Source organism: Cricetulus griseus, chromosome 4, assembly GCF_003668045.3.
Source record: "Cricetulus griseus strain 17A/GY chromosome 4, alternate assembly CriGri-PICRH-1.0, whole genome shotgun sequence".
NCBI lineage: Eukaryota > Metazoa > Chordata > Mammalia > Rodentia > Cricetidae > Cricetulus > Cricetulus griseus.
In genome coordinates, this window is record NC_048597.1 from 182,649,622 (window position 1) to 182,672,741 (window position 23,120).

Below are 23,120 nucleotides of genomic sequence, written 5' to 3' on the forward strand. Positions count from 1 at the left end.
AGCTTATAAACCATTATCTGTAATCAGAGATTCCAATTCTTTTCCCATGATGATATTGCTGAATGCTAATATACCTTATGTATGAATACACGTGTGAGAGCAACTTAAATTGTAATTTATGTCTTAAGGATTAAATTAAAAAATATTTTTAGCTTCACTTATCCTGTCCAACAACTAAATAATTGCTGAGGTATTTGGTGGGTAGAACCATGCTCTGAGACTCAACTGGCCAGGGAAATCACAGAAAATTCTGGTTTTGACATTAAGATAAATGCTCCTAGGAACCTTTTCAACTGACAAGGGAGGCTGGAAGGAATGTTGCAACTGTAATTCCTAAAGGAGTTCTTTTCAAAGGAGAGCCTTGGCTCTGCTAGTGACTGCTGGCACAGACCAAGAAAACTTTACATAGACACTCTCTTGGTGAAGAATCCAACAGAGGCAAACCTCCTCGCTGTAGATCTGGGACAGGAATGGATCTGAGTATAGAACAAGGGAGCTTTTTCTATGAAGATATCCTTCCTAGGGCGGACTTCCAAAACTGCACACTTCCTCTTCATAATCTTGATTATTGATCATCCAGTGGTACTTAATGAGTACCAGTGGTACCTGAATGGATCATCTATTGCCCAATCTACTCCCCCAAAACTCAAATTTTGAATTGCCTCCTGCTCTAAGAATTAAAATCTACCATGCGGGTCTGTTCTGGCTTGTTTGACATCTCTGCTCTCTACAGAACTTGAATCCAGGGCATAGGGCCTCAGTCTCCGGATTCTCTCCTCACCCTTCAGAAACTCCAGGGTCTCTCAGCCTGGTGACTGATATGGGTTTTATACCACCTTGCCGTGGCAGTGTCTCTAGACATCAACTCTTTCCCTTATTCCTAGTGTGACAACCATCAATGTCTCCAGATATTTCCAGATGTTCTGAGTGCAGGGAGAGGGTGAAAGCAAAACTGCCACTACTGAGAACCATGCTGTAATCCACCAGGAACCGAAGGCACTGAGAACAACGCCAACGAGCCCATCATGACAACTATATTTGGCTTTCAAGGAAAACTTAGGCCCATAGGATTCGATCCAATCCATGTTTCTAGTCCTTGATGGATGCTTGAATCACCTAATCTATTTACAAAGAACTAACTGGACATTAATATTTTCTAAAATCCCCCCCCCAATTAAGTTCCTAGATAGTATCGACAACCTCTGAACTAAGGATGTTTGGTGACCATCAAATGGAAAAAAAAACCTAAACTAAACTAAACAAAACCCTAACCACAATAATATCCCCTATGTATTTAAACTAAAAAATATCCAGGTAATTTTAGAGTTAGAAAATAAATCCATATGCCCACAGGTTGCACAGCACAGGGTGTTAAAGACATGTCTCATTCATTTCTTGTTCTGTTGTCCTTGCAAAGCACCTGGGAAACTTGCTCTCTCTAGGAAGGCTGGGCTTTAAACAGGTGGGATAAAGGTATGTCCCCTGAGGTAGAGCAATTCTCATTCTGGCTGAAAATAGCATTAGAAACTCTCCGAGAGGCTGAGGAGGGCTGGCAGGGAAGGCAAGCAGGAGTGGCTAAGGAAGAAAGACCTCTGAGAAGTTCTCTACAAATGAAAATTATCAGATGGCTGCCTCCTTCCTTCATCAATGCCTCAATAAGAGTGGGAATAAAACCAGACAATGTGGCTCTGGAGATCTCACACCCTAAGATCCAGAAGTGGTATTTCTACAAAGCACATGGGGTTATGGAAACTGCTCATGCCCCCTTTCACATAAGCCTGAGCAGGATGCCTAAGACCCTCAGTCAGCTAGCAAGCTTCTGGAAGGCAGAAGGCAAAATAAAGGGCAACTGGCTTATTTCATTTGAAAAATGGCTGCTATGATTATTTACCTTAAACCATCACTTTGTCAGTGATAAAGTCTGTCTCTCATGTGTTCATCCCAGAGACTTTTTCTACCCTCAACTTCAGTCTGCCCAGCCAGCTTCCAGTAGCTTTTAGTTTGGGCTTCTAGGGGCATGGATGAGTGCAACCACAGACTACTCAAGAGGTCTGTCCTCAAATGAGCCATTAGGAAAACACATTTGTGCTAAAAAGACAGAGTGATATATTTTTCACAACCAAGGTTACAATCATATTTTAGGTTATTATACACTTAAGGACCTGGAAATTAATTGATACCATCTAAAATGCAGAAGAGCAAGAGATTAATCTGACAAATGGTTTCCATTTTTTTTAAAGCCATTCAGTTTCCCAGATTTATCTTGTGTCCTGAGGTTTCTAAATGCCAAGCGCTCTTTCCATCTGCCATCTCCTGTTTTCTACAGCCACAAGTTGAGAGAGCATCAGCATCTTTGCAGAGACAGCCCTCAGCTCAGTGGAGTGTTAACCCTTTGCTCCCCATTTCATAGGTGTTAAGCGCAGCCGCCATTAGGCCTATCAGTTTCAGAACGTTGTATTTGTAGATCATGAAGACCGAGTCTTCAGCAACACTATTTCATACAGGGTAATCAGGTCTCTGAGGCCATCCAGCCAAGTCCATGGTCAAGCTTCCAAATTTTTGGCAATCACCTGGGAGTAAGGATTTCCATCAAAGATGCAGTAACTGGGCAGGAGAGATCGCTGCCAGTCAGTGCTGTTCTTGGGAGGGGTGACTGGTGGAGTTTTTCATGACTGCCTTTGAGATTGCTTGTCCCAAATGGCTAGGGAAAATTGAGTAGACTCCCCCCACCCACCCCAATTCTTACCACAGCATACCACACAGATGCCATCTTTTCTGAAGAGAGAATAGTAAATGAATAGTAAATCTAGACCCAGTCACAACACTACATGATGACACTGAGTTCACATTTCTCCAGCTTGTTCTCTGATGGCTCTGCATTCACTTCTGAGTTGGGGGATGAATGATGCATTTGGATAAAAAGAATGTAGAAGAGGCCTCCAAAAAAAGCGCCAACCATAGGCCCCACAACCGGAATCCACCAGAAGTTATTTCCAACTCTGAAAGCAAACAGGAAATGGTGAGACATTTCTTGGCCACCTTGGTATCTCTGCCTTTGCTGCTCACTGGTGACTCTTTCTCGTGTCCACACCGCTCTTGAACTTGAAGAGTGTCAAGTATAAGCACATTCACACCATCATGGCCATTGCCACCCTGGACTCTCCAGTGTACCTGATATCAGGGGCTCACTCCAGTGTCCTAATGACTGATTGTACACTGTTTATCTTCCTTCGAGAAAACATGGCACTTGGGCAAGTGAGATGGCTCAGTGGGTAAAAAAGCTTGCTGCCAAGCCTGATACCCTGAGTTCAATCCCCAGAACTCACATGTTGAAAGGAGAGAATCAGTTCTTGCAAGCAGTCTTAGGGCCTCCACATGTACATGGTGGTGTGTGTGTCCCATCCACCCTATACACCCCCCAATGAAGTGTAATACATTTAAAAATGTATGCTTCCTTGAATTCATGGTCGGAATTGAGGGCAATCTAGAAGGTCCCTGAGGAAGTACCGTCTCTGAACTCCAATTTCTTCATTCCCAGGGAGGGACACTGCATAGGTTGGGTGAAAGAGTACCAAGACTCAGCAAAGCAGCCACCAGATGTCACTCTAACTCTGTGCAAGAGGTTGCTGGACTGGTCCTCCCATGGTCCTTTTCCACACCTTCAAACCCAAAATCCGGATGCACTCTGCCGCTAGAGGCTGGCAAAGGGTGGCTGCTTTCTCCTCTGGGTTTAAAACCCTTTCTGGAAAGCCTTGGCTGGAGTTGAGTGTGTTGTCCCTGTAGCAGCCATTTTAGTTGCTCCACAGTTTCATTTTTTGGAGCATCTCCCTGTCACAAGCTGGACCCTGACTGTTTTATCTAAAGCTGGACCCATTGTGCCAGAAACCCAAGTCCCAAGTGGAGGTGCTCAGGTGTGATTGCCTGCAAGGTCCTGTCTCAGCACACACACACAGGACAGCCATCATTTACTCTGTGCTCCTAGGACTGCCACAGGAATGTGGGGCGGGACATGAATGCTCATGTGTGCACATCTGGGGCCCATATTAGGTACACCTGTATAGTCTCCCTCTGCTTTATTGAACTGAAACAGGGTCTCTCATTGAAGTGGAAGCTCTCCTTTCAGCTGGGCTGGCTGGCCACTGAACCCTCAGGATCTGCCTGTTGTTTCCACCCCTCCATCCCAGCTCTGGAATTACAGGCACATGTAGCCATGCCTTTTGGCACGGATTCTATCCTTCTACTCTCTCCCTTTCCAGTTCGTCTTATATGGTATGCCAGATTAATTTTGATCAGTAGGTCTTCTAAACATGCCAAACTTCCTAGTGTGGGGGGTGATTTGGAAATGTCCTCTATCACAGTGAATTCTGCATATCTAATGCCCAATAAAGCTCTGCCAAGAGAATGAGGGACTCACAAGGCCCTTGGCAGCAACAGGCATCAATTCTAGCCTGGACCTGGTCACAAAGCCAATCTATAGACAAGTTATATAATAAAAATAGTTCATGTTTAACCAGAGCATCCTTAGCCTCTGCTCTCTGGTCCATATGCTCCTGCGTCTCCCAGCCAGGGCTCAGTCCTCTCTGCTGAAGCCCAGCAGCCACCCTTTTCTCTCCTCCCCACCATCGGTACTTACGTGAAGACCTCAAACCCCCATCCCGCCAGAGCAGTGAAGAATCTGGGGCTCAGGTCTCGAGCGGGGTTCATGGCACAGCCAGTGTTGAGGCCCAGAGAACAAGAAAGGGCGATGATCAGGAGGCCAATGACAACGGGCTCTAAGCCCCTGGGGACCCCCATGTTTCTGGAGTCAAAAATGGCAAAGACAATCAGAAGGAGGAACATGGTAGACAGCACCTGGAGAGGGAGAAAATGTTTCAGAGTTCAGTCTGCTCTGTCCACCCGCTCACCCAAAGTAACCTCTTCTGTTAGGACATGAGAACAGCCAGGCCTGACACCAAGAGTCAGCACAAGTAAGAGCACTTGCTGCTCTTGCAGGGGACGCGGATTCAGTTCTCAGCACCCACCCACATAGCGGCTCCCAACCATCTGTGACTTCAGTTCCAGGGAATCTGATACCCTCTTCTGACCTCCACAGGCAGTGCAAGCACATGGTGCACAGAGAGATACAGAAGCAAAACTCATCCACCTAAAATAATGAAACTGGTGACAGCTAACATAGTGGAAGAGAGTGTGGCTTGTCCACAGACACACTAGAAGCAGGTGGTGACAGACTCATCCATTGCAAATTGGGTGCCTGCTAAGGGTCACACAGTTGGTCCACCTCCGGAAGACGCTGGTCCTATCACACTGTCTGCTAGGATGCTGGTCAGCAACACTGGGAGACAAGTGGCCAGATTAGAAAGTGAAGGAGGGCTGGCTCAGACTGGACATAAAGAGAGAAAGCGAGAAAGCAATAGATGAACACGCAAAGGGAATGTAGAGAAATTTCTTATTGGGAAAATCAGGCTGATGAAATAAGTGGGAAAATCTGCTTTGTAACAAAAGAAATGCAAACAGTAGCAAAGTTAGAGAAAACCCATTCTCCTCTGGGGTTTTCTAGTGCAACTTAACACATGCCAGGTTCTTGAAAGGAAATCTGCAATAACTTATCAAATGCATTTAAAAACCCAAGTTCATGTATACAGTTCAATAGGTCAGATTCATACCATACCATTTAGACATAATCTAAACTATGGAAAATTATTTTAAAATATATGCATTTACTTAAGCATGGTTTGTCATGCAGGAAACTGGAAGCCATTTAAGCAAGCATTTATAATGGAGGAGGGAACTGTATTACAGGATGTCTATCCCATAACTTACTATAGGGACACTAAGATCTGTGTAAACAGCACCAGTGGGATGGCTCAATGGACAAAGGTGTTTGCTGCCAAACTTGACGACCTAAATCCAATCTCCTGAGCCCACATGGTTGAAGGAGAGAACCAACACCCAAAAGTTGTCCTCTGGCCTCTGCATTGTGCTATGGCATGCACATATGTGCATATACACATACACACTAAATATATATAAAACGTTTTTTTAAAGAACTATAAATAAAACTATGTGGTAACTTTTTTTTTTTTTTTTGGTTTTGGTTTTTCAAGACAGAGTTTCTCTGTGTAGCTTTGGAGCCTGTCCTGGAACTAGCTCTTGAAGACGAGGCTAATCTCAAACTCACAGAGATCCACCTGCCTCTGCCTCCCTAGTGCTGGGATTAAAGGCCTGCACCTGATGGGGGATGTTCTTCTGTGTATATGTTTCTCTTATTGGTTAACGAATAAAACACTGATTGGCGGATTGGCCAGACAGGAAGTGATGTAGCTGGGAAGAATCAGGATATATGCAGGGACAAACAGGAAATTGTTCTCTTCTCTGCAGAGATGCTAAGCAGTCATCATGTAGCAGGCAAAGGAGTTGCAGGTCTGGCATACCCCAGTAAGATAAGACCACATGGAAATGCATAGATTAATAGAAATGGGTTAATAATTAAGTCAGGACTAGGCAATAAGAAACCTTAGCCAACGGCCAACACCTTTATGTTCATGTGTTTCTTTGGGGTTGAGAAGGGTGGTGGGACCTGCCGGACCAGAAAGCTCACATTACATGAACCAACCCTGCCTGGCCTGTGGTAACATTTTTAAATGCTTATATCATTGAGTGAGAAATTAAATATTGTAAATGCACTTTTTATTTTAAAATGCATGAATGTCTATATAAAAACGTTAACAGACACTCTCAAGTGGTGGGATTTTTTCTGCTCTCTCCATATTCTAAACTTTTAATCAGTCGTTTGCTTTGCAGCCTAGATGACAGCTGTGAGTTGGTACATAGGTATTGTCTGTCACACAACGCATTTTAACTTTCTGAGGTGCATAGCATGTCCATCTCACTCATGCTCCATCCTGTGCTTCATCTCAATGAAAAGTTGTAAAGGTCCCTGTGAGGTAAACCCAGCTCTTCTCCTTACAGATGAGGGGACTTAGGTAGGCAGAGGTTGAGGCATGTGCTCTAGGGCATATAGAAGAGGCAGGTTAGGAATAAGGCAGGTGATTTTATACTTTAATCCCTTCAGTGCGTCATGAGCTTTCCAAAAATAGAGTTAAAGAACTTGTACTTTGAAAGACATCTTCTCCAGAGATCCTGGCGTCTGCAGTGCCCTTCCTGACCATCTCTGGCAGAGTGGAACCCTGGGCTGTCCTTGTGCTTCAACTTGATTTCTTATCTCTGGCCTTGTCACCTTGAACCACCTGTTTATATATCAGTGGAACCTCTGACCCTGACGTTAAAGAAAGAGCAGGTTGGAACCACAGGTGTCTAACAAATACGTATTGGCTGGCAGAAGTACTTGGGGGGAAAAAGCTTGAATATAGTCAGAGTTCAACAACTAACGCTACTGAAATGAAGTGGCCCCAAAGGAGGGACCTGGTGGCCAGCATCTCTCTTGGGTGTTGACTGACTGAATATTGGCACTTTCTTAGGCTTTCTAAAGACATAAGACGGCAGGGAGCCTTCGGGGATTTCTAATATTTATTCTCTCTATTGAGCCGTGCACTGCTTAAACTCTAGAGTTCCTGGAGGAAATGGCAGCTCACTTTGAGATAAGGATGCGGTGAAGAAAGTGTGGGTGAAGACAGACCTCTACTGGCCAGATGCCGAGCAATTTTCTAAGGCACACAGCAAAACATCTTAAGGCTCGAACAGGGAGAATATGTGGCATTCTACAAGAGTCCATCAGAACAGAAGAGAAAAGGAAGTAGAGAGGAATGCGAGCTGGACTAGGTAGAAATGTTGCTGCTATTGGTTGTCCAGTAAGTATGGGGAACTGCTGTGGTGTGTTGGGTATTTTTCATGCCATTTACCAGAAGAAGGCTAAGCCAAGACCTGAAAAAGCTCTGAGTTACTTGCACAAGGACAAACAGGAAGTCAGCAGACGGGCAGCATGACTTGGCCTCCCCAGCAGAGTGAGTTTTTAGAGAGGCTTGTGCCGCTGTCTTGCCATGTGGTGCCGTGTCAGGGATGTCTCTGGGACCAGTGAGGGAAGGGAGGAAGGATGTGTCTGTGAGAAGCAGGACAGTGTCATTCCAGGACTCAGTGAAGAAGGGTGAATGTGGCACCAAAGTCTCTGGGGCCGGAGGTCAACTTTGTCCCTCATATTCTCAGAATAGCTGGGAGAACTCGACACTGGGCAGAAAGAACAAGGAACAAGAAAGGCAGTTCCAGTGCAAGTCCAAGCCTGGAAGGCCAGTATTCTTCCTCTCTTGCTTGCAATGGGATAGGTCCACATTCACAGGAGAGTTCCAGGAATGTCCCTCGAGAGCTCTGTTTGATTCTGATCTTCTTTAGAAGATACATTCAACTGGATGGAGAGGCAAGCCAGCTTCCAGAAACCCTGAAGGTTTTACCCATCCCCAAAGTCTATTCCTAGATACCCCGGTTGCCTTCTTAGCTCAGCAGATAAATGGCTAATTGCTCTGGGTTTTTGTTGGTGCTTCATGCTTAACAGTTTCCACCATCTGAGGGCGTCCAGATGGAGCTGCAGCAACAGACTCCTAGTCTATGGAAGCTAGGAGGGTTAATTTTGTCCATCTCACTCTCTGTATAGTAGCTGATGTCACAGACGTAAGGACCCCACCCTGGACCACATCATGCCTTCAGCAATGTACTCTACCTTGTCTCTCCCCATGCCTGTTTGCATACTGCTATCTAAATAAACCTCCTGTGACCCCCTTCTCTTCAGACAGCTCCAGTTTTCCCTACTTGTTAAACTTCTGTTTCCAATCAGCTCGTCTAGTATCATAAGTGGAAAGACTCCGAGAGGTATTGTGTCCCAAGCTGCCCACCATCCAGAGTTCATCATTCCCACAGTTCCTATAGTCTACTATTAAGAGGCCACCAGACTGGCCTCCCAACAACTACCTCCAGTGACTGCTGTCCTCGGGAGACAAAGTCTTTATTTAGTGCGGGAGAAATTTTTTGAAGTCCTCTTTTTATGGGATGTAACTCAGCATAATTATAATTTCACTCTTTTATAGACTCAGCCATCATTAATTCATATTGTTTGGGGCTCAGTGATGGAAAGCCTGCCTTCCACGTCCAATGCTCCAGGTTCAATCCCTACTGCTGCAAACAAAATTTTGAGGCTCTTTTTTTTTTTTTTGTGATGCCTCCCAGATGATGGGTTCTGTCAAGGGGAAGCTGACTATCTCCTTCCCAGCCATGGAACTCATTCATTGAAGGGGATGAAGAATGCACGTAGTATTTCCTATGAGAAGCACATGGTTTCAGAAGTTGCTGCCAGTGTTCTGGGTAGAGAGTGGAAGAGATATGTGATAGGAATGAGAAAAGAGATTTTCCTTTGAAGCAAGGTGTCTTGACCTGCAGCACAGTGGGCCTGCTGTTGAGTCAGGGTCATCCTTACTATAGACCAAGGAAAACTGGATCAAGGAAGCAGAAGTCTGTTTGGGATGCACTGCAGATGCTAATTGGAGTGTTCTCAACTTGGCTATTGCAAAAAATGCAAAAAGGAGAAAAGGATATTCCTGTAATGACATGTTATTGCACCTCGGCCATTGGGCTAGCAAAATCTTAAAGCTTTCCATTTATCTAAAGAAGATGTTGTTTACCAATGTTGAACCAATGTCAGAAAGCCATTAAACAGAGAAGGGAAGAAGCCCAGGACCAGAGCACCCAAGATACAGTGTCTCATTTCTCCATATGTCCTGAGTCACAAATGCTGACATATTGCTCCGAGGAAACAATGCATCAAGAAAACTAAGGAAGAGACTGCAGACTATGCCTAACTGTTGGCCAAGAGAATGAAGACATCCAAAGAACACCAGAAACAGATTGCCAAGAGGCCTAGGCTGTCCTTGCTGAGAGCTTCTACTTCTAAGTTGGAGCCCAGTCAAAAATAAACCTTCAAGAATAACAAATGCAGACTCAGACCTCAAAAAAACTTTTTTATCACCTATTATGTACTTGTGCTTTCATCAAGTTTTTTTTTTGGAATAAAGGATGAGGGACCAAATCTATTCTGTTTTTCCACTTGATGGCCCTTGAGCTCCTTGAAGGATTCTCTCATGTCCCTCCTCACATACACTATCCCCAAACCTTATCTAGACCCAGAGTGACTTCCACTCACTGCCTGTGTGAAATAGAGGACCTTTGGCTTCCCTTCACAGAAGCATACTCCTGGCTGTGTGTGACACCTGGAAACAAATCTGAAACTCAGTTCTTCACTTGCCTCCCATGCATGCATTATTACACATGGCAACAACAGCATTCCTTCTGCAGGCAGCTTCATTGCTGTGTCTTTCTCACTAAAATTCGCTCTACAATTCTAGGACTTGTAAGTTCCCTTCTCTAGGTTACTAATGTGATAAATTAGCCTCGTTTACTATTTATTGTTCACAATGCTCTTTTTAAAAAAATCTAGGAGGGCATGTTGGGAATATAGGCATTCTCATCGAGTCTGGCTGTTACCTTGCTCTTCTGTGGTCATGCTGTTCAGGCACTGTTCACATGCACTTTTTTTCTCATTTTTTTAAACTCTTACAATGAACCCGACAAAGGCTGATATTTATCTACATGGTACAAGTTAAAAAAAAGCAAAAGTATATTTATGTTTATTTTATGTGCATGTGTGTTTGCCCTGCATGAATATATGTGTGCCACATATATGCAGTGCCTGTGGAGTCCAGAATGGCATCAGATCACCTGAAACTGGACTTGCTGATAGTTAAGAGCAATAGTGTAGGTCCTCTGTAAGGGCAGCCAGTGCTCTTATAATTAGAAACTTAGAAAAGTCCTGCAATTTGCTGAAGTCACTCACAGCATTGGGGACAGGAATGTTATTCCAGTTCAAGAACTCAGACTCTGGTTCTTGCAACTTTGCAGTTCACATTCAGTTACAAGTCCTTCAAGCCCCAGACATGGTGTGGAGCAACCAGGGAGCTGTTGATAAACATTTGTGTCCTGCTTTACTTTGTGATCAAAGTGGAAAAGAATATGGTGAGGATATGGAAATCTTTTCACAAACCAACCAGTACGGCCATGGCTCTTCGTGATAGGTTCTCACTGTGCAACCCTGGTTGATCTGGAACTTCCTGTGTGGATCAGGCTAGCCCAAAACTTGTGATGCCTCTGCCTCCCAAATGCTGGGACTATAAGCGTGTGACACTACTTCCAGCAGAAGCTACTTCAAATATTAATCTAGTCTAGACACTTATCTCCCTTGAGAGTCAGGTAAACCTAGGCCTCATGGAGAGATAGGGCAGGTTCATGACACCCCAGGCTCACCACCATATTTTATAGTCCTTGGAATTAGAGATGCCATCTCTTGCAGCTATTATCTTTAGCATAAAAGAGACACTGGAAGTGAAATGAACCTCATTTGCCTCTAGTCTGGGCAGCCACTCTTTGTCTTGATCTCAACTAATATGAAACAAGTATGTGTATTAAAAAGGAAGCAGAGAACTCTTCTATTGGCATCAGCATCTTCAAGGGCAAATCATTGTCAAGAAAGCTCAGTTCATATAAGGACTTCTGTCTCGGAAACACAGCCCTTCCTTTCTGACAGGCATATACCCCATCCCTGTCCCCACTTTCTATCATGTCTTTCCACCAAAATCAGGTCCTTGTCGACTCTTCACTTACTTGGTCTACAAAGGCATTTGTCAGGGATATGAATGGAGCTGGGTATGTTGCAAAAATGAACGCTGTTGCATTTTCTCCCACGATGAGCAATTTTCCATCAGCAAAGGCCATGAATCCATCTATGGAAGATACAGCTCGGGGACATTAGTGCTTTCTGGGAAGGACTGAGGGGGGCTGTTCTGGTTGGCTTTAATTAAACTGTGGCATAGCCTAGGATAACCTGAAAAGGGAGTCTCAACTAGGAGATTGTCCAGATTAGATTGGCTTGTAGATAGGTATCTGAGGGATTGCCTTGCTTCTTAATTAATGGCGATGGGTCCAGCCCACTGTGGGTGGAGCCACTCAGCAAGGAGGTGGCTCTAGGCTGTATAAGAAAGCCCTGTGTGGCTGAGCCTGTGAGTAAGCCAGCAAGCACCAACCTTCCATGTTTTCTATTTCAAGTTTGTGCTTGAATCCCTGCTTTGACTTCCTTGATAGACCATGATCCGGAGGGTGACATAAACCCTCTCCTCTTCTATACTGCTTTTGGTCAGAGTGTTTTATCACGGAAACAGAAATCAAAGTAGAACAGGTCTAAACTTGGACCCAGTCCTTAGTCAGAGGGGTCTTGGAGACCAACTTTCTTTGGGGGTATGGGTAGAATTCTTGGAGTTTTCAAGATTGATCTAAAACCGAAGTGTGACTTTGACTCGGTGGAAGAGTGCTTTCTAGTGCACTAAAATTTACTTCAGAACTTGAAGGTGTACCTGGATAATGGGTACCTGTATATGGATGACCTGTAGAGCCCTCAGAGCCAGGAAACTGGCTGCCACGAATACAGGTGGTACCTACCCTACACCTCTCTGCCGAGCTGCTGGCTCCCTGAGTTTCTGGTCTGATCTCAAATCTCCCTTAGACATTTAATTCTCAGAGAGACATTGTGGGGAGAGACCACTTTGTACAACCAGTTTCCCTAGGGTTTGGGTTATCACTGTCTTCAGTTTGCCATTCAGAATGCTCTGAGGCTCATCTTGGGTTGTATGCAAGGAACTATTTTAACAGTTGGTCCCACACAATTCTAAGATTCCTTAGCCTTAAGGACTTTGGGAGTCCTCCATTTTGCAGAGAAGGAAACTGGGACCTACATAGTCTGATGACTTATATATTTTCTTATTTATTATTTATTCTGAGACAACGTTTCAAGTCACCCAGGCTGGCCTTGAATTTGCTTTGTTGCTGAGAATGACTTTGGATTCCCCATCATCCATCCTTCCTTACAGGTTGCGGGAGTGTGGCAGCATGCTTCACTCCCAGATGATTTATTTAAGTCACAGAGCTACTGACTGCCACAACCTTAGCTCGGTCCTGGGCCTGTGGTCACCAGTACCACATTTCTCTGTGGACGGCGCCTGAGCAGATGCTTCAGCTGTTCTCTAGAAGGGGCATAGGCCCCCACCCAGCCTGCTTCTTGACAGTGCTTCTTCCTTGAAGTTGTGCTCCCAGATTCCTACTCTAAATATTTCCTGGGCCACAGCTTTCATGACCAGGCAGGACCTCTTTTCTAGTCAAGTCTGGCATTTTTGCCTATGTTCATATTGTAGCACATTGCAATGCAGGGTGGACCCAAAATTAAGCTCTTAAAAGTTGTACCCTCCCACTTTAGGAGTCATATTTTGGGGTCTAGAGAGGTGGCCCAGCAGTTAAGAACTCTAGCTGTTCTTCCAGGGAGGGCCTGAGTGAGTCCCAGAACCCACATGGCATCTTACTATGGTTGGTAACTCCAAGTTCCAGGGAATTTGATACTTTCTTCTGGCCTCTGTGATAATCAGACAGGTGGTACACAGACATGTACACAGGCAAAAAACAAGCAAACAAACAAAAACAACAAAAACCCCACAGGGATAAACATCTTTAGATTGAAACCCCGATTTGCAGATTTTATTAAAAGGCTTCATAATTGCCCAGTTGATAACATGGCCCTCTTGTCATTTATTCCCCCTGTTGGAGCTTAGTCTCACTGCTTTCTACCTAGCAATTCAAGCTTGCACCGGATGCCTCACTAGCCCTCCAAGTCTTTGGACTCTGGGTCAATACTCACCATAGTAAACGCCAAAGACAGTTGCAGCCCCCACAAAGGCTCCTAAAAACTGGGCTCCCACATAAAAGGGGAACTTGAACCACTCCATCCTTCCAAAGACACACATTGCAAAAGACACAGCTGGGTTGATGTGGCCTCCTGCGAGGAAGAAGAGAAAGTCAGGGGAAAGAGGCCAGAGAGTGGGGGTGGGGAGAGGGAAACAGAAACACGGAAAGGAATTCGGACATTAAAAACTTGGTGTGAGCAAGCAGCTCGTTTTACTTTTAAAGTAGACTTTTAGCCATTAGTTAAGGAATACCACAAGTAGATTGATGTAAACTATTACTGTGAATATATTTTGAAGGCAACTGAGGCTTGGGTCCATATCTAACAATTCTTCAGCACATGCCCAGAGGCTGTAAAGCCATCTTCACACTGGGAAGGGATGCTGTCCTGCTGGATGTCCTGTGCCTGTCCCTGAGGCAGAAGGGCTTTGTTGGAGGTGATTGTCATGTCTGATGGATCACTCTAGGTCCCTTTGTGTAAACAGTGTGTTCTCTCACACAGAAATGTGGCAACAACTCCTTCAATCCAACCTAAGCCGTAGGTAGTGAAATCAGCTTCCTGATTCTCAGCTTCACATACGGTCATAGAAAAGGTTTGCTCTGTGCTCAGTGATGGTCCCATGTTGGCCCAACACCACCAGTGTGGTGTGGTGATATCTTTCTTACACAAATAAAGCCTGTCTGGGGGTCAGAGAATGGAGCTTGCCACTAGCTAACCATAGAGGTCTGGAGGTCTGTACAGACAGACAGGAAGTGACATAGCTGGGCAGAAACAGGATACAAGCAGGGAGAAACAGGAAATCACTCTTTTTCTGCTGAGACCTTGGGGTAGTGTGTGCTGTGGCTTGCTCCTTCTCTCTGATCTTTCAGCATTTCCCTCTATATCTGACTCCAGCCTTTTATTATCTAGACCAATTAAGAACTCCTTTTACACTGTGGTATTATTTAGACTTAAGAACCTAATGGAATGGATTCTGCTCTAGTTAACTGGCAAGAAAACTGAGAGACAGGAGAAGCTTTCTCCAAGCTACATGGTCAATGAATGATGGAACCAAAATTCAAGTCCAGCTTTATCTGAATTTAAGAGCCAAGTTCCATTAGCCCACTTCTAGACCTCCTGCAGCATGTTTGTAAGGATTTCTCTGCCTTAGGTCTGGGGAGCATTTCGGTGGTACAGAACTCCTACTGCTTTTGCAGAAGACTCGTTTGGTTTCCAGCACCCACACAAAGTTTCTCAAAACCATCTGTAACTTCAGCTTCAGCAGATCTAGTGCCCTCTTCTGGACTCTACATGAACCTGCACTTGCCACCACCACCACCACCTCCACAAATACACATAATTAAAAATAAATCTCAAAGTAAGATATATCTGCCTTGAAAATTAAGTGTGTGTACACATACACACATTTGAGCTTGCCCTGGTGGCAGGGCATAAGGTGAACCTGAAAAACATGGATGTCCTTTTATGTGGGAGGCATATCAAATTCATTTTCAAAGCGAGTACATTGAAATGTGGACATTCAGATTAGAGGTGAGCAAGAGAGAGGACAACAGTCCTGATGGTAATGGTGATTATGAGGGTGATGATAACCCTGCACCCTGGCCCTCATCAGGACCATGGTCAAGCCTGTCCTGGAAGCCCATACCCCATGAAGAGAGCCATGCTTTTTTCGAGTCTCCTGTCCAAAGTTGACAGTGGGTTTTTGGCTACTAACCCACAAAGGCAGCCACCCCTGCCATTCAATTGCAGTGAATATGAGCAGGAAAATTCCTGTATGTCAAAGCATCAGTGATCTCCCAGATCCTTATGGACACTCCAACTGTGGGGTCTTGCTTTTATGGGCTCCAGAAGCCAGCTTAGAAGGAAGGTTGGGAAGAGGGATTTGGACAAACACGGGGACTGATGGGAAATTCCTGGAGCCAGCCTGCTTTTGTTCCTCTTCTGCCTGTGGCTGCATGGAGAGTCCTTTAGTTAACAGAGGGCAGGCCAGGTTTGCAGGGCCAGAGGATCCAACAGCAACCCACAGAACAAATGAAATGTCTTACATTTCTAGACTTTCGAGGGGAGGAAGGTCTGTGCCTAGAGAAGAGGGTCTCTGAGCTTAGAGGAGATGAGCAAAGGGACTAGGTAGGATAGCATGCATGGCTAATCCCCTCTAATAGGGCAGAATATATGATCTGAGACAGCCAGCCTGGAGGCACTCACTGTGAAAGGACAAGAGGGCCTCTGATCAAAACCATCCCTCAGGAGTGCCTTGCCCAGTAAGGTTTCTAAAACAAGCTCTCTTCTAAGATAAAAATTCCCGCAGGTAGATTTACATTTTGTAGGCACCCTGGAAGCCTAATAAGCCTCAGATCTCATGTGATGTCAGCCACTTCGTATGCATTTTAGATAAGAAAGCTGATGAAATAATCAAAGGGATTTGTTTAGATGATTCACATGAAAGAAGTCTAGGGACAGTTACTTGGGAGTCAGAGAGGGTAGATCTGGATGGAAGCTTTGAAAACTAATGAGGAGAAAGGGGCTAAGGGGTGACAGAAGGTTCGGGATGGGAGGGGGAGCAATGGCTGCAGTCCAGAGGGCTATAGAACTTCCTCCCTACAGACCCGAGCAGCTTACCGCAAGGCCAAGGCCAGAGCAGTGTAGTGGAAAGAACATGAGCGCTAGGGCCAGAGAGTCCTGCACTCATATATCGGTGCTGCCAGGGTTGCTTTGATGACCGTATTATTCACATAAAGAACCCCCTCGGGGAGCAGCTGGAGTCCAGCAGGCCTAAGATGTGGGTCTTGGGTGAGCTAAGTGAACTCTTCAAAGATTCTGTTCTAGGTAAACTCCCTATCATCCTCACACAATTCTGTGATAGATAGCTTACAATTCTCCTGTCACTAAGCAAGGCTATTCTGCTTTTTCAATTTACTCATTTACAAAATGCTACATCAAAAATAGTTCCCAACAGGATCCACTGAGATGCCTAACAACCTGAATTCAATCCCTAAGACCCATATGGTAAAAGGTAGAACTTATGGTCTCCATATGTATTCTATGGCATATGTGCACATGTACACACACACACACACACACACACACACACACACACACACACACACACACACAAACTTTAACTTTAAAAAATAGTTACCATCAGGCAGCCTACATGCTTTGAGTAGCATATTACATGTGTGTATAACAATAAGCTCTGATTGGCTGAATGGCACATTCACAGTGGAGCAGGAGGCTAAAACTCCTTTATAGAAAATTGATTCTTTATATTTAAATGTGAAAGGCCACTGACTTTACCAGTCTGTGGACACAAAATGTGATAACATTTATATTCATGTCCTGCATGTACTGGTTTTTCTTGGAGTCCTCAAAAAGGGCTTCCCACGAGGCTACAAACCATGTTAGGTACAGCCTAATAGAGACATCTTGATAGAGACATCTCCCACACAATTGTCTTCTCTGATTCCTGCGGCCACTGATGCCAAGACTGATGCTGTGGATCTGTGTAGCTGTCAGAGAGAGCACATGCGTTGTCCCTGTTTGTTTCCAAGTCATCAGTCCTCAGAGCCTCAACTATGCTAGTTCTAAACAGGGGCATGCTAGGTGCTCCCATTCCAGCTCAGCATTTTCATTGGCCGGTTGGGCTCATCCACCATTTCATTGGGTTTGGGTCTGCTCACAGCTTCTCATAAACCACTTGGTCAGAGCCAAAGCCTCACCTGGAAATGCAACCTCTAGTCATTTTTGATTCTCACTGCTGAGAACTTAGCCTCAGTACCCAGGCCAGAGGGGACAGCTCTTTGCCGTCTTTCTGCTCCCTCTTAGCCTTCCTGCTGCTTCTTTCCACATGTCTCCTCTACAATAACTCCTCAAGTCCCCAAATACAACAATGAATGCCAAGATCCATGACCTACAGTTGCAGTGGCATGGGCCAATTATACCAACAGAATCTGAGGGACATTGGTACTGTATGATTATTTGACAGTGTTCAGCTCAGAATATCATGCAGGCAAAATACTCCAAACTAGTGGTTCTTAACCTGTGAGCTGAGAACCCTTCAGGGTTTAAGGTCCCTTTCACAGGGATCACAAACCAGATGCCTTCATGCCAGATATTTACATTACAATTCATAACAGTAGCTCCATGACTCAGAACACCTATCCCCGCCCTGGGTCTCTTCCTAAGTTTCCAGACTGCATTTAGTAGCAAGTAGCATCCCATCATTTTGTTTTGCAGAACCCTGTAAGTGGCCATAATCAGCCTGACCACCAGGGAAGAACAAGTTTAATATTTTCTAGCTCAGGTACTCCTGTCATGAAGACAGAGTTGATGTTGCATAAAACCTAGTTTCTCTGATTATGGCTGATAATGATCTAGGAACTTGCCTCTGCTGGTGTGGCCTTTGTTGAGCTATTCGAAAGCATATCTGGAAAATGGCTTCCAAACATGAGATTCATAAAATAAGAAGTACTGATTACTGGAGGACACACTGCAGCAGCAAAGGATGGCTCAGGCATCCTTGAGTGCTAACCCCATCTGGTCCTTGTTCAATGTTGCCTTTACATAAGACACCATTTGTTGGTATTTAAATTTTATCATCTAGAAATGGACTTTGGGAGCCCATTCCACTTAGAGGGATACTTCCTCACCTAGACAAACCAGGGAGGGCCTAGGCCCTATCCCAAAGGCTATGACAGTCTCTGAAGAGCCCCCCCCCCATGGAAGGCCTCGCCCTCCCTGGGGCGCAGAAATGGTATGGGATAAGTAGGGTATTAGTGGGGGACAGGGGAGGAAGGGAGGGAGAGGGAACTGGGATTGACATGTAAGACAATCTTGTTTCTAATTTAATAAAAAATGTAGAGAAAAATTTTATCATCTATAAAAATATATCAATACACATTTTTATAGGATTGTGGATACACAATAAATAATGTACATAAAGTGGCCAACCATGCTAGCATATTGGGGCTGTTGCATTGATAGCTGTAATAATGACTTCTACTTCGTACCAGAGACACCGCCAGTGACATAAATAGCCATCACAACTGCTGATGCAAATCCAATATTGATAGTGACAATTCCACCAAGATGTCCTCTGCTGAGGACTGCTTGGGCAACAGAGCCACATCCAAGGACCTAGAAAGAAGGGACAAAACAATTCATTAAGGAAGTGGGGATGACCGCTGTCTAATGCAGTATGTGTGTTTTAAGTAAAGTCATGAATTCAGCTCCCTTAGATACCAAACAATTCAATTATAATGCTCCAGCTGTCTCCATGGTGCCATCTAAGTTACAGATGAATCTTAGTAGGGGTGTGCAATGTGACATCTTGCCTACAACTTATAAATCAAGTAAGTTCGCCGGGCGTTGGTGGCACACGCCTTTAATCCCAGCACTCGGGAGGCAGAGGCAGGCGGATCTTTGTGAGTTCAAGGCCAGCCTGGTCTCCAGAGCGAGTGCCAGGATAGGCTCCAAAGCTACACAGAGAAACCCTGTCTCGAAAAACCAAAACAAACAAACAAACAAACAAAAAACAGTAAGTTCACATCATGGTCTCCATTCCTCTTCCCAAAGGGATGAAAAATGAAGATTCCAAGATAGAAGTATAAAAATGTACACAAATATCTTCTTGACAGTGATGAACTGTTTCTTTGAGACCACTGCAAGGTGGTCCTAGGAGGTCCCCTGGAGAAATAAAATTTAAATATGAGACATTCAACACATACAAGGTGATTTCAGCTTATGCCTCCCCAAAGGCAGAAGACAGATGGTACAGGTGGCCTTTGGATGTCCTATTGTCCCAGTTAAAGGATATATCCACCCATATTATTTGCAAATTTCTGGACTTAGGAGATGCAGAAGAGCCTGGCTTCAAGAGGGAAGCCCTTGATTTGCATGGCACATTTAAGACTTTGACTTGATCCACAGCCTTAGTGGCATAGTCTAGAGTGTTCTTTTCATTTTAGACCACCCTGTCTTCATTTTATAGCCTACCAACTAATCCTCCCACCCCCAACCCCAGAATCCCTTATCATTAAGACTGTCAAAATTAATCCTACATTCCTATCTTCATTTTTCCTTTGTAATCTGAAGCCAATTAAATGCTTAGTATAACTTCTGAACTAAGCAAGTAGCACTGAGTAGCGTCTTCAGAAAGCAGGGTTGGATATTATTGCAGTCTGAGATGAGCTACTCTGGACAGCCAGAGCAGAAGCGGTACTAACTCTCCAAATAAGAGTCTTCCCCTCTGCATGATTCTGCTACACTGTCCCTAGTGTGGGTCCAGAGGGAACAGAAAAGCTTGAACTGGAGTCCCCAGAGAGGCCTCTGTCTGACCTGTCTGATTTCACTCTGGTGAATATCTTCCTTTCTATCCTAGCTGCTGAAATCACCTTGGGGGCAGGATGTGTGGGGGTGGGTATAAATCACACTGTTGGCTGAGGGGGAGGGGTAGTAGGAAAGGTGAGTCTTTAGGAACTTCCATGACCTTCATCAAAATTGCCACCCAGAAGACTGCAGCCCAGATCTGTAGCATTGCATTGTGTGTGTGTGTGTGTGTGTGTGTGTGTGTGTGTGTGTGTGTGTGTGTGTGTGCATTTGCGCGTGCATGCGTGAGTGCATGCGTGTGCTGTATGTACATGTGTTATACACATGTGTGCAGGCATACACACCTGTATAAGTCTATGAGAACATCAGAAGAGGACACATGTCCGTCATCCTGGTCTATTGCTTTCTACCTTATTTTTTTGAGGCAATGTCTCCCACACTGAACCTGAAGTTCATCATTTTGGCTAAGCTGGCCAGTAAGCTCCTGGGATCCTCTTGTCTCTGCTCCTCAACACTGGGGTTCCAGGCATGTGTGGCCATTCCCTGCTTTTTAACATGGCTGCCAGGATTTTGAATTCCAGTCTTCCTGCTTTCACACAAGCACTCTTCCCCATGGAGGCAACTGCCTAGCCCCAGTATTGGGTCTTATTAGATAGTTTTGTCATCACCTGAAAAACAATGAGGACGACGCTACATATACAGTGTGTCATTTCACCTCTAAAATGAAGACTACACCACCACACTGTGTGGTGGTGTAGTCTGACTTGTAAGAAGGCCTTCCCTATTCTCAGGCCCAGAAAGAAGCCTGTGCTTGTATTTATCCTGCTTTTGTTTTTCTAGTCTATCAGGAAATCCTATTTAATTACATTACCTACTGGGATTCTTCTCATCAAACCTAACCTGAAACTCAATTCTTCTGTAACATTCAATTATACTTCGTGCAGTTTATAATCAGTTCTGTGTTGGGCTTAGTTTCTGTACCTAGAAAAAAAATCTTCAAGGTTTCTTTCCAACATCCAAACAAATGTTAATAGCTGCCATTAATGTTCTGTTTCAGACATTTCTCTGCAGATTTCATAGACCCACAAGGTCATTTCCTCATTCTTTAAAAACAAAACAAACAAACAACCTAAGGGGCTAGAAAGATGGCTCAATGGTGACAAGCACTTACTGCTCTTGCAGAAGATCTGTCTGTGTTCAGTTCCCAACACCTGAATTAGGCAAGTTCACAACACCTGTAACTCCAGTTCCAGAGGATCTACCACCCTTTTCTTGTCTCCAAGGGAACCTGCATGCACATGTCACATATAAGACAGGCAGACACACACACACACACACACACACACACACACACACTTGAATTTTTTTTTTTTTTGAGACAGGGTTTCTCTGTGGCTTTGGAGGCTGTCCTGGAACTAGCGCTTGTAGACCAGGCTGGTCTCGAACTCACAGAGATCCACCTGCCTCTGCCTCCCGAGTGCTGGGATTAAAGGCATACGCCACCACCGCCCGGCCACACTTGAAATTTTTAATTAAAAATTTTAGTTAGCATACAAAACAGTGGGTTTCATTATTACAACTTCATAATATATCATTGTGCTTTGCCAACCATTGTCCTCCCCCCCACCCCCAGATAATCTTCCTCTACTTTAAGGTTATAGGTAGGAAGACAGATGATAAATAGAAGATAGAAAGATAGGGGAACAGATGGTAGGTGGATTAAGATACTGAGAGGAAACATGAAATATTTTGTCTTCCATCTTCTTGACAAGACCTAGCATGTGTTCAATCTAGCTCCTTCTCCAGAGGAGCTGGAAAAATTCCTCAACCTTGTTGGAGTAGGAAGGTGTGACCAAGTCATGGATCTGCTCTTCAGTGTGTCCTTCTGTGCCCCAAACCCTGTTTCACATTTTATTAACACTCTTGAACTGTCTTCACCAGGCATTCTCTCATTAGTTAAACCTGCTCAACTGCCTTTCAAGTAGCACCATCTCCTACTGATGAGTCCTAACAGGACTCAGTCCCTGTTAATAGACTAAACTGTGAGAAAATTACATGAGCCCCGAGCTCCACCTCCACAGAACTACCTCAAATTTAAGATTTATTTTGCCTATGAGTCCTAGATTCAGGCAGTGTTTGCCAGAACATCTCTGTTTCTGTCCCAATGAAATTGTCTGAAGACATACCAACTGTTCCTGCACTCATATGTCTGCCTTGTGGGTGGTATTGGCTACCCTCTGAGGCTTTAACTGGAGTGCAGATCAGAGTACCTACAAGTGGCTTCTGCATGATGGCTTGGCTTCTTTATAGCATGCTGGTTGGTTTTAAAAGGTGAGCATCATGTAGCCCCAGAGTCTATGTTCTTAATTCCTATACCATGTCCCTTGCAGTCTGTAGCATTTTGATAATTCCGAACTTGATGGCAGAGGGCATCTACTGTCGGCACTCTTCCCACACTACACATACATACACAAAGAAAGAAAAGATCCATGTATTACAGGTTTTGGTCTCTGTAATAGTTTCTAATATTTTCATGTTGAATAATCATAGTGTTATTTTTTTCTGGTGGGTAAATGACACAGCAAGAGCCTTACCTCAGGCTTGCTTCCTGGGATTCTTTTTCAATAAAGGCTCAAATGAGATAACACTAATGAAAGCACTATTTAAGCAGCAAAGGGCAATCATAAATGGAAATGCAGGATATTGTTGCTCTAAGGTTAAACTCAAAAGGAAAGCTAAGAGTCGGTGAATTCAAATGACTGAACCCCTGAGCTTAATCATGAACTCACTTCCTGGCAATAACAAGCAGATAGAGGGTACAGTTTATGACAGGCAGTAGGAGTAGTTGCTGTGTCACTGCTAATCACAAAATCAGATGTGGGCAAGGGGGAAGTTGCAAAGCTTCAAGTGGTTTTGCTTGTCTTTAATGACTTTCTGAAGACTGGTCATTTTATAGTGAGAGTTTGTCTGGTGTGGGTGTTTATGTACTATAGTCTGGGTAGGAAAGCGACAATAG

At 44.4% G+C, this 23,120-nt stretch overlaps 1 protein-coding gene across 1 annotated transcript in view; it reads right to left on the minus strand.

The window, feature by feature from the left end:
- Positions 1 to 2,824: 2,824 nt before the first annotated feature.
- Positions 2,825 to 23,120, minus strand: part of Aqp9 (aquaporin 9) — a 36,555-nt gene continuing 16,259 nt past the window's right edge. The window contains exons 2-6 of the mRNA XM_035443242.1: positions 18,787 to 18,913; positions 13,733 to 13,870; positions 11,656 to 11,774; positions 4,634 to 4,851; positions 2,825 to 2,999 (exon numbers count right to left, since the gene is read on the minus strand). Coding sequence (XP_035299133.1) covers positions 2,825 to 2,999; positions 4,634 to 4,851; positions 11,656 to 11,774; positions 13,733 to 13,870; positions 18,787 to 18,913 — 777 coding nt within the window. The remainder of the gene's footprint in view (positions 3,000 to 4,633; positions 4,852 to 11,655; positions 11,775 to 13,732; positions 13,871 to 18,786; positions 18,914 to 23,120) is intronic.